The sequence below is a fragment of the Zalophus californianus genome, chromosome 4 (assembly GCF_009762305.2).
Source record: "Zalophus californianus isolate mZalCal1 chromosome 4, mZalCal1.pri.v2, whole genome shotgun sequence".
In the NCBI taxonomy this organism is placed as follows: Eukaryota; Metazoa; Chordata; class Mammalia; order Carnivora; family Otariidae; genus Zalophus; species Zalophus californianus.
The window spans coordinates 61,281,713-61,294,597 of NC_045598.1; the positions used below are offsets into that span (position 1 = coordinate 61,281,713).

Consider the following 12,885-nt stretch of genomic DNA (forward strand, 5'->3'; position numbering starts at 1 on the left):
ATTGCATATTAAAATTTGCTGGGAGACTAAATCTTAAAAGTCCTCATCACAAGGAAAATAATTGTAATTATGTGTTGTGACAGATGTTAACTAGACTTACTGTAATTATTTTGCCATATACACAATTATTAAAACATTATCTTGTAGACCTGAAACTAATATAATGTTATATGTCAATTATACCGTCCATAAAAAAATCCTTTGACAACTAATATAGTTTAAATTTATTAAATGTAGCTTAATATATTTTGAGTCAATACTAATTTTCAGAGCCTTTGCACTAAGTTTAGTTTAAAATTTAAAAATCATCATGGAACAATTTTTAAAAATTTTGCATTTGTTTGAGACAGCTTTGTTCCAAGTATATTCTGAGGGTTAGCATTCTGAGACATTTCTTGAAATGAAGGTTCTGTGGTAAAATGCATGTTTAAAATATGTTTTATTTTTTTAGTAGGATTCCTAATGGTCTTAACCATGTGACTGTCCACTGAAATTACAGTCCCTTTCTCAGCTAATTTAATGTTTCTTAAGCAATTGCACTTTCAACTACTCCTCTTCAAAACCCTCTGCTATGAGTAGAGCAATATTCACTACCTCTTTCCTCTCCCCCCAGTGTTACCTATTCTGAGCTCTCCAATTTTGCTCCTCCACTTTGCCAATAATGATTTCCCCTCAGCACTCTGCTTTTCCAAATTCGAATTGACAACTGTAATTTTCCTACTTCTATTTTTTGTAATGCTTCAAGTATATGCTTATATTTGCCACTGAACTGTGAGTTCTTAGAGGATCAAGAATATGTTATTTATTTTTGTATGGGGGTGTTGGGGAGAACCGAAATTAATTGACACTTTGATGTTTAGTTATGCCTTCTCTTTGAAGGTGTCCTAGATTACGTTCATCTATTTATTACCTACCATTTAACTGGAAATTTTAATTTTGTCCCTTGATAGTTCTTGTATTATGTTTGTATTATTATTTAACTCTGGTAGTCTTATTGCGTGGTGACTTATCTCCCACCTAGATTTTCAGTTTATTGGAGTCAAATAATTATGTCCCCATATCACCTGACATCTCCAATAGCTGAAAGTGAATTACTATTTGAATGATTTGAACTGAAGGTGTTCCTCAATAAAAATGCCAATGATAACAGAGAGACAGAAAAAAAAAGTGTAGGAAAAATTTATTATCATGAAATAAGCACTTGTTTTAAGATAGATACCTATTTTAATAACTAGTGAAGCTATTTTCAAAACTTGGTTAATTATATTTTCGTATATATTTAATAATTCTGGTTATATATCTTCACTACACAAACGTTCTGAAAAAATATACATTATTTCTCATTCCTATGGCTTAAGTATTAAGTACACTAATATATATATATATTACTAATGTTCATGTTTAAGTACACTAATATATATATTAGTAATATGTATATATGTGTGTGTGTATATATATTATATATATATATATAATTAACCTGCCCCACAGGCTCTAGTATATGACTTAAATGAACTTACATACAACCATTACTAATTCAAAAACTTTTTGTCCTATTTTCCTCCATAAATAATTACTGAATAGATTTTGGAAACTAAGTACTGTACTAGATACTGAAATGAAAAGATAGACCAAATTATTTTATAAAGGACTTTACAAGCTAACCTGATATAGGCTGTCTTGCGATAACTGCTATCAAGTGCTATGTGTGAACCACCAAATGAAAGGGATTAATTCAGACTGGAAGAACAGTTGGTGAAAGGTAAAAAGTACAGGTACCATTTCAGCTGGTTACTAAAGGATGAATATAAAATAAAAATAAAGGATGAATTTTGTCATTGGTTGTACAGTTCATATACTGCATGATGGTGGCAAATAGGGGACAAATAGAAATACAGTCACACTCAGCCAAGCATCAGCCACTCACTAGTGATGTGTCTCCCTGGAGAAATAAATGTTTTGTCCTTCCCATACAGGCACTACCCCCTCACCAATTTGAACACTCCAAATCTTTCTAATTTGCACAATAACAATAGAGGCTTGTGTTGCATAATAATATGTAGATAGTACTAACATTATGGGCTCCTAGTACTCTTTCAAAGTGCATAACGAAGAAAAAGGGGATAGAACCAGTAAGGTCACTGGAATAAGGAACTACAGATCTGGGTAGGGAATTGGGAATAGTTTAGTCTGTATGGAGCAAACAGTGCTGTTATGGGGAAGAGGGAGGGGCTATAGGAGAAAATTTAGTAAGATGAGTCCAGATAAATTGGAACAAAGCATGATGTCTGAAATGCCACTCAGATTTTATTCTGTGGACAATTGCAAAGCACTTAAGTAGAAAGTGACATGATCAGAACTTAATTTTAAAAGAGAGTTGCGGGGGGGGGGGGGTGCCTGTATGGTTCAGTCAGTTAAGCCTCTGCCTTAGGCTCAAGTCATGATCTCATGGTCCTGGTCCTGGGGTTGAGCCCCTGGTCAGGCTCCCTGCTCAGCAGGGAGTCTGCTTCTCCCTCTCCCTCTGCCCCCACCCCTTGCTCGTGTTGTCTCTCTCTTTCTCAAATAAATAAAGAAAATATTTAAAAAAAATAAAAGACAGTTGAGGCTTGGCTAGAGAACAGATTTGGGTTGAAGAAAGGATGTCTTGAGAATGGAGATGGAACTGTCAATTGGAAGGATAAAAGGTAAATCTCAGGATGACTGAGAGTCTGCATTAGATTGGGAGAAGTGGGATTGAAAAGGATCAGTTTGAGACTCCCTTTGAGTAAAATGAATAAGGAAACTTATTAGATGTTGGCAATGAGAGAGACTGAGTTGTAAAAGACTGGTTTCTAGCACTGCTCAAGAGCCTAATGATGACTGCCATTTACGATAAGAACAACCATTAATTAAGAAGTAGGTTTTGTTGGATGAGGGTGGAGGTGGGATGAGACAGAGTTGTTTTATTGTCTCATCTTTGGTAATATATTAGAACATTTTTGTCCTTTTTTGTTGTTTCTATTTTTCAAAGAGAATGTTATAAACAAAGTACTGTTTATTAGGTCTCAACACTTAGTATGCTATATTCACATGTTATTGACTTAAAATCTTCTACAATATCAAAACTGTACCTACCTGATTTCCTTCATTTGTTTTAATAAAGTCTTTTGATATTTTTCCATTTCTAGTCTTTGCTGAACAATCAGACTTTTCTCTTGTAAGACAGCTTGATTCTTCCTCAATCTGTCCATTTTAGTAATTCCTTTGGACAAAAGAGTGCGCTCATTACTTATATTTTGAATTAATAAACGGTCTTCAGCCTTTTGTTTTTTTTCTGCTAGAAACAGAGCTCTCCTCTCTCTAACTTTGTCGAGGTAATTGAATCTGTCCTGCCAAAGTTGTTGTAAACCATTCTGAATTGTCTCATTATCTTTTGCAATTAGTTTTTGTGCAGCATTTTTTTTCTTACTTAGGTTTTCTCGAACAGTTGAGCGAACTCTTTCTTGGGCACCTTGTGCAGTGGTGATAGCTGTTATTTTTTTTTTATGGCTTTCCTGCTTCTTTTGTTCTGAATAATATTTATCAATATCCCAAAGTGTTTGGAGTTTTATACCAGTTCTGTGTGCTGTAAAAAACTCTTTTCTTACATTACTCTTCAACAGCATGTCTTTTTTTTTAATTGTTGGTTTTTGATGAGTAGTAGGAAATGGCTGAATATATGTAGGAAAATAATCTTCTTTTTCTTTCAATAATGCAGCATACTTCAATGAATCTGAAGTATATATGGGTAGTTTGAACACTGATATCCTAAAACTGGCATCTAATTCTTCATCCTCACTTTCATCTTCAGATTCCTTCTGACCTACATCACACGGAAGACAAATATAATACATTTCACAAGGCTAAGCACAGTTTATTTTCTGCCCCTATTGTTTTGAAAGCTACATTAATAAAGTTGACAAGAACCTGTTACTGACTTTATTAAGAAGCATTTTTCCCAACTGATGTTCTTTTTAAACTTGTGTTTTAACAGTGATTTTGGAGAGGGAAATCACTATTGAAACCATTTAACACAAAAATGCACTGATTCCTGTATTTCCTGCATTATCTCTCACAATCACTTAACTGGCAATGACTCAATAGCAGTATCTTATCTTACACTTCATACTTAATCGCACATATTATTTTTATATTTAGTTATTATTATCTCATATTTGCAAAGGACTTTGTAATCCATTTTACCTTATTTGTCTTAACCAGTAGAAATTAATAGCTGCCATCAAAATTTTTTTTCTCTTATTGGACACACAAATCCCTCAACCTCCTTTGCTATTACGTGTAGTGATGAGACTAAGTCCTCTCTAGTAAAGTGTGGACAAAAGTGATATGTGTCATTTCTGGTCCAAGGCTATTAGGAAACGAATATGTCTTCTCTATATTTTCTTTCTTCTCCTGACTCACTAGACAGAGATAAGGATAAGGCCCTAGAAGATGGTGAATCCACAAGGTGGAAGGATCCTGGCTCCCTGAATTGCTGCTTAAAAAACTACGTACTCACCAGGATTAATCAAGCTTGGACTCTTACAGAAGCCAGAAATAAATGGCAATTACATTTGGGTCTATTTGTTATTATAGCCAACCTAATACAATAACTTGAATCACATCATTGTTCATATATTTATTTTCCAACAAACCTAGTTATGAATTTAGGATTAGGTGGCAAATACAGTTTAAAAAAAGTTATGCTTATTAGTCTTAGGAAAAGATGTTCCCCATGTTTGACTAATTCCCTCTATCAAAATCACATCTCTACTAACTATAGTCTACAACGATTTTATTTTTTCTAATAGAAAATTATCTTAAAATCTTTATATGTCAAATGCAAATCTGCTGGTGGAGACTTTATGGAAGTTAAGGTGACCATAAAAAAGGGTAGGACCTAGGTAGGCAGTAGGGAAGAAGCAAATAGGCATGATTTTCACTAGAGGCCATAGGAATGTTAACATTAGAAAAGGAAGCAGAGTCTAGAGCAAAGTAGAAAATCAAGTCTAACAAGTATAAAAGGTAATATACCAGGATACAAAGACAAAGTGTCCAGAAAAAACTCTTAAGAGTTTGGGTCCAAAGCAAGGCACTAGACACAGAGGGACAAAATACAGAATTTCAGTTCTGGAAATCTAGAGTAAATAGGATGTGGTCTGGGGCAACTACCTAGAAAAGGTACTCTTTTGTGTTATTTGATTTTATGTGCAAATCTTGACATGAGAACGCTGGCCAAGAATAAAAGATCAGGGATAGAAAATACAACTCTAATAAGTTACTAAAGTTTCTGGTCATCAATTTCAATTCATATGGGGGATTGGGATTTTTTTTCCCCCCATACCACCAAGCAATGCTCCAATACCAGCTGGGTGTCCTGTAATTCAACTCAATTCTGACACTATCTACCTGGAGACAGGGTCATCTCCCATAGGTTAAAGGTTCAGTCCTACAAGACTGCCCCTACCCCTTCAGATGCCAGTCACAAGTCCAGGTTATCACCAGTGCTTCTAACAAACTGGCTATAGATTAGAGGTTCCACTAACCCCCACCTGGGTTCAATTTGCTAGAGTGGCTCACAGAACTCAGAGAAATATTTTACATTTTACTTACTAGATTACTGGTTTATTATAAAAGGATATAATTCATGAACAGCCAGACAGAAGAGATGCATAGGGCAGGGTATGGGGAAAGGGCACAAAGCTGCCATGCTGTCTCTCTAAGCACACCACTCCGTCTAAATCTCTATGTGCTCACCAACATGGAAGCTCTCAGAACAAGTCCTTCTGGGTTTTTATGGAGGCTTCATTACATAGGCATGATTGATTATACCATTGGCCATTAGGGATCAAATTCAACCTCCATCCCCTCACCCTGTTTCAGAGGTTGAGGGTGGGACTGAAATTTCCAACTCTCTAACCATGGGTTTGGTTCCCCTGGCAACCAGCCTTAGGTGCGATCCAAAATCACCTAACATAACAAAAGACATTTTTGTTGCTCTTCTCTCATCACTTAGAAAATTCCAAGGGTTTTACGAGTTCTGTGCTAGAACCAAGGACAAAGACCAAATATATATTTCTTGTTATAAATCACAGTATCACAGTTACTCGTATACATAAGTTTGCTCTTTAATAGCTTAATGTAGTGAATAGTGAGACTGCAAGTTCTTTGAAAATAGAAGCAATACTTGAATATACTAACTACATTTACTTTGTAGATGATGATTGAGATGTCTCTCATTGGTTGATTGGACATAATCCCATTAGCACTTTTCAAAGTCTCCCAATTTCAGGGCACCTGGGTGTCTCAGTCAGTTAAATGTCAGACTCTTGAATTCAGTTCAGGTCATGATCTTAGGGTCGTGAGATCAAGCCCCACAAGGGGCTGTACCCTGGGCATGAAGCCTGCTGGAGATTCTGTCTTTCCCTCTGCCCCTCCCTGCCCTCCTGCTAGCATGCATGCATCCACAAGCAGTCTCTCTCTTAAAAAAAAAAAAAAAAAAAGTCTCCCAATTTCTTTTTCTGCTTCCAGACATTGCTCACTGCTATAAAATACATCTTCCTAAAACAGGATTCTAATCATATCATGACTTCCACCCAAAGGGAAACAAAACCTTCATGGTTCTCCACTTACAGGATGAAGGATAGTTCTGCTTTTAAGCCTAGGATCATTTATCATAGGGAAAGAGCTTCAGTTTTTCACCTATACATACACAACATCTTCTCATCTTTGGGACTTTGCTTATATTATTTTATATTTTGTCTAGTTTGTTGTTTTCCCTATCTACCTATGTATTCAAATTCTATCCATTAAGTCCTCTTCACATGTCACCTTTCCTTATTCTTTATATAAAGAATTGATATATTTTATTAACTCTAATATCAATCCCTTCCTCATAGAACTTAGCACAATCCAGGGCGCCTGGGTGGCTCAGTTAAGCATCTGCCTCTGGCTCAGGTCATGATCTCAGGGTCCTGGGATCAAACCCCAAGGGCTCCCTGCTCAGCGGGGAGTCTGCTTCTCTCTCTACCCTCCCTCCCCCCTACACCCATGATCTCTCTCTCTCAAATAAATAAATAAAATCTTTAAAAAAAAACCTTATCACAATCCATTTATATTAAAGCTCTATGTAGAAATTCTTAGACATAGTAGCAAGCTAGACATAAGCTCCACAGGAGTAGGATTCATGTTTTCTTTCCTCCTCCATTCCTAGCCTTTAGCCTGGTATTTTGCAGAGAGGAGGGTCTTTTCTTTTTGGGAGGAAGTGGAGTAGTGGAGTTAACTAAATAGATGTCAATAAGTATACGTGTTGGATGAATGAATAGATGAATTAATCTTGTTGCTCAAGATTAATCCAACTTTTATAGTGGTAAAAGCCTAAAATTTGGAGACAGCTGGGCTGGATTTGAATCTAGTTTTACCACTTAATATGTGGTCTAGGCAAGTTATTTAATTCTCTGGGCTTCAGTGTACTCACTGTAAGATGGATATAACTATATCCAATTTATAGGGTCATACAGGATTAAATGATTTAACAAAATGTAAAATGTCTGACGAAACTTCATATTTATGTATTCGAACAATGCCTTATAATGAGTAAAAGCCACATGTTAGTTATTATTACTTTTTCACTATATTTTATATGGAAAACTTGGAGCTTATTTCCTTAATTCCATCAATAGTATAGTTCAAATAGCCAGATAATCTAGTAATGTCGGGAAAATACAGCAAAGCACTTTTATTGCTCCCCTCAACATCCAATGTATAGTGAAGTACAGAATATACAGGAAGCCTTCTTTGCATGCTTATTTTGTTTCAAGACTTTACAATTAATCTCACTAATTATTGTAAAAATAGAAGCCAACTGAAGGAAGTGTTCTCATCTTTTTATAACCAAATTTATAAACCTATCTACATGTTCATGCATTTTCATCTTCTATCCTGATACAATAAAGGAAGCATCCCTTCCTTCAGCAGTGGTCAAATTTTTCACATGTACTTTGGCCCCATCAGCCTTTACTTTCACTTCTGCAATTAATGTTCTCCTTTATCACTGCCTCTCTACTGGATCATCCCCATCAAACCACGATGCAAGCACTACCACATTGCCCTCTAGCTACTATTGCACTTTTCCTGTTCAGTTTTAGAATAAAAACTATTGAAAGAGTTGTCTCCCTGTGCTACCTCCTTTTCATCACCTTTTATATTTTTTCAACTCGTTTAGCTATGGATCTTATCTCTACTGTTCCCACCCAATTTTTGAAACTTTTCCTACCAAAGGCTTTCATGGTGATAAACAAAGAGAATACTTTTTTCTGTTCTAATTTTTCTTAACTCTCAATAGTGCTTAACACAGTTAATTGCTTCTCCTTGAAATCTTTTTTTCCTTTCAAATTCTCTGATTTGCAGATTTGCTGAAGCTCTCCTGATATCTTAAAGATACCTTTTTTTCCTCTAGATTCTCTGAAGCTCCCCTGATTTTTCTTCTAGCTTTCTGATTGCTCTTAATTTGCAGATTCGTCCTTGTCCACCAAATCTCTGGAGTTCTTCAGGACTTGATACTAGCTCTCCTTACCATATCCACCTCTCCTTAAATGAATCATACTCATGGCTTTTCAAAGTTGGTACATTCAATTTTTTGCTACCAGAAACCAATTCCCTCTAAAATCAGCCCTATCTCAGCAAATGCCACCTACTAGTTTATTCTTCCCACATCAATTTTATCAATTAGTATGTAGATTTTAGTTCAAAAATGTAGCTCAAATTAACTGATTTTTTCTCCATTTCCCTCCATCAGCTTACTTCAGGTTTATATCAATTCTTACTTTGACTAACTACAATGGCTTAAGTAGTCTCTGTATTACCCAACACACAACACACTTCATTGCCCACAGAGTGATCAAGTCAGAGTGATCTCTTAAAACTGTCTTTGAAGGCCTGTGGCTTACATATGACTTCATGACAAAATTCAAATTATTTGCCATAACCCACAAAAACTTACATGCTTTTACACTTTTGTACTTATCCAACTACTTCTAACCACATTTATAATGCTTAGCTAAGACATAAATAATTTGTAGGTTAATTCCCAGGCACTATTTAGAGTGCCAGAACTATAAATGATAAAAAGTTGAGTTTCTTCTATTACAATTTTGTAAGTGAAAAGTTCAATTTGACTTAGATGGATAAATATGTGGGCACCACCTATTATGAGCTGGAACCTTCAAAAAGGTGAAAACAGTCCTGGCTCAAGAATTTTATAGTCTCAAAAAACTTAAAGCCTAGTAGAGGATAAAGCAGATATCTTCAAAATACTGTAACAAATGGTAAGGTAAAAGTACATGTATGCAGGAAACACTTGAAACATAGAAGAAAGACACTTTAACCTATCTGGGTTAGGGTAAGTGGTTGTCAGCAAAACTGTTCTGGAGAAGGTAACAGCTGGGTTAATTTTTAAAGAGAGTCTTTGTTTTATATTTATATCTATATTACTATAAGTCCACATTTTGGGTATATGGGAGAATTCAGTGAATTTGCAAAAGGTGTGAGCAAGAAAACAAGAAACAAAGATTCCCAGGGTGGGAGGATCATAATCAAAGATACAGATGTGAAAAAAAATAAGTGAAATTTGGTTTTATAAAATATACAGTCAGCAGCTATTATCCACAGTTAGTTGCTTCAGATGTCCAGCAAGCAGGTAGATAAATGAGCTGAATCTAAATGCTGGAAGAGAGGGCAAATCTGGAGATAAATATTTGAAGCCAATAACAGAGGTTTTTTTATAGGTAAAACTATAAGCATAGTCAAGAGATACAAGAGAACTAAGGATGAAGCCTTGGGGAAATCGATTTGGTATGTACATGCTAGGTAAGCCAAACATTAAGGAGAAAAGAACCTGTGGCTATAGCCTCTTGACATGTAAGCCTCTAAAGAAATCACTACATGTAAAAGAGACTTGGCATATGTATACACCCAGTTTGCCATGGAAAGTCCCCGTTTTTGCCTACTGTCTTTTTTTTTTTTAAAGATTTTATTTATTTATTCATGAGAGAGGGAGAGAGAGAGAGAGAGAGAGAGAGAGAGAAGCAGAGGGAGAAGCAGGCTCCCAAGGAGCAGGGAGCCCGATGCGGGACTCGATCCCAGGACTCCGGGATCATGACCTGAGCCGAAGGCAGACGCCCAACCATCTGAGCCACCCAGGCGCCCTTGCCTACTGTCTTGATGAAGCTTATAAACAGCAACTGCTTTCAGTTTCAGAAGTGACACAGGTCGGAAGGTAAATTATATGGTCAACTTAGCTATAGGGACATTGCCCAATAACAGACAATAAGTAGGAGAGTAACACTGTGCTGTCTGCATCGTTTTAAGTTACATTACTATCTTAGTACAATGACCAGGACTTGAAAGATATACAGTAAATGATTTTGTTAAGACATAGGTTAACAGATCCTCAAGGTTCTATGAAAGTTGAGACCATGCTTGTTTTGTTCACTACTTTATACTAAGCACTTAGAAGAATGTCTGGTGCATGACAGGCTTTCAGTAAATATATGTCTAATAAATAGCTTTTCTACAGACAGCTAGGCCAATTCAGGGATACTCTTCAGTTTGGGTGGTGGGCTGCTGATTTTAAATTGATACTTTCCTCTCATCTTTTGCACCCTCACTTTCTGTATTCCCCACATCTATTGTTATTCCCTTTAAGAACCCTACACTTCAAATATAACAGTTACAACTTCTGAACAGGACTTAGACACTTCTATTCTTTATCTTTGGTTCATGCTATTCCCACTTATTTGAAAGGCTTAATTTTCATCACCGTCTATAAAAAGATTATTCATCTTGAATAACATAAATACATTCATTTATTGAACCCTTACCTCTAGGGTTACTTCTTTAAATATGTATTTATCATTTAATATTGATAACCCTGTAAGGTAGATGGTATTGATCACTAATCATAATGATACAGCTAATATACACTGAGTGTATTTGCTATATGTCACATTGTTCCACATCCTTTAAATAAATGATCGTGGTTAGTTTCCTCAACAATCTTATGAGGTTAAGTACTGTACTATTTTTATCCCCATTTTTCAGATAAAGAAACTGAGGCTTAAAGAGACAGCCAATATGTTGGAGTAAGATCCTAACATATGGCTAACATCTGGGAAAAAATGAAACAAAACAACAAAACAAAGAACAAATATCTGAGGACTCTGGAGAATAAAGTAAAACAGATAATGACCTGCTAAAAACATCAATACCCTTATAACAGAATCCAGAGTATACAACATAACATTTGTGATGCCCGCAATATAATCCAAAACATGTAATATGAATGAAAAATATATCATGAAGGATCTCACTTCATATAAAATACAGAAATCATGCAACCATATAAGCCATTTAGACTCATCTTTTCTGTGTTTTATGTGAAGTGGCACAATATTAAATAGATTGTGCAAAATTAAGGATTTATATTAAAATCCCTACAGAAAATAAACATATAATGCAGAGGTTCCACTAAAAATCCAAAGGATAAATTAAAATAGGTTACAAAAATATTTGAATAAGCAAAAGAAGACAAGAAAAAATAAACAGAGGAACAAAAACTTAGGACAGAAAACAAATAATAAAATGTTACTGATCTAATAGGATTAGTGTTCTGTTTAGAAGAGACACCAAAGAGCTCACTTTCTACATCTCTCCATACACACACACACACACACACACACACACACACACACACACACACACTAAAAAAAGGTCACGTGAACACAAAGATGGTTGCCAACTACAAGATAGAAAGAGGGGTCTCACCAGAAAACGACCATGCTGGCGCCCCAATCTCGGACTTCCATCCTTCAGAACTGAGAAAATAAATTTCTGCTTAAGCCACTCAGTGTGTGGTATTTTGTTATGGAAGTCTGAGCAGACTACTACAAAAAAAGAAAAAAAAAAAGGAGTACCCTCTCTTCTGAATTTCTAAGCACCATTCCTTGGCTGGTATGCTGTGGTACACCAGTATGCTGTTAATGAGTAATGGGAATGCTCAGTGAAGTTGATCACTCTGGTGGGGTGTGGAGTTGCTACAGCCTCTAGGCTCCCTTTGGCATAAACTTCAGCTAGAAACTTTGGAGTTCAAGTGGGATCTGACATATTATTCTGCAGGCATAGCAATAGAGGGGCTCAGGAGGTACTCTATCACTTGAAAAACACACTTAGGCAGTGAGTTACCATGTGTGGCACTGTTTACCATTGACAAGAGGCTCATGAAATAGGTGCTTAAAAAGCATGGTGCATAGCCCAAAGCGCAGCCGACTTGGGGTGGGAACTCCCAAATCCTGGTATGTATATATCAGATACTTCAATCCAGTTTTGGTTGATATGCATTTTTAATGATATTCTGCCTAGCAGCATAGTGGATGCTCTTCTATAACTTGAGTTTCATTATTTTAAAATATAGAATGATATAAAAATTCAATTAGATTGAGTCCATTCACATTTTTACACACACACACACACACACACACACGTTACATTTGTCAATGAAAGAAATGGGGAAAATTCACGCACAGAATCTTTCAACTATTGGAAATATCTGAATGACTATAAAAATTGTTTTATATTTCTGGGGCTCATGGCTGGCTCAGTCGGTTAAGTATCTAACTCTTGGTTTTGGCTCAGGTTATAATCTCAGGGTCCTGAGATCTAGCTCTGAGATGGGCTCTGCACTCAGCAGGGAGTCTCCTAGAGATTTTTTTTTTCTCTCTCTCTCCCTCTGCTCCTCTCCCACTCTCTCTAAAAATAAATAAATAAATCCTTAAAAATTGTTTTCTATTTCATCAGTCAACCTAAGTTACT

General features: G+C 35.9%; 1 protein-coding gene across 2 annotated transcripts in view; it reads right to left on the bottom strand.

The window, feature by feature from the left end:
- Positions 1 to 12,885, bottom strand: part of LRRIQ3 (leucine rich repeats and IQ motif containing 3) — a 203,237-nt gene that overhangs the window by 7,687 nt on the left and 182,665 nt on the right. For both annotated transcript variants that reach the window (XM_027606968.2, XM_027606977.1), the window contains exon 7: positions 3,115 to 3,841. In XM_027606968.2, coding sequence (XP_027462769.1) covers positions 3,115 to 3,841 — 727 coding nt within the window. The remainder of the gene's footprint in view (positions 1 to 3,114; positions 3,842 to 12,885) is intronic.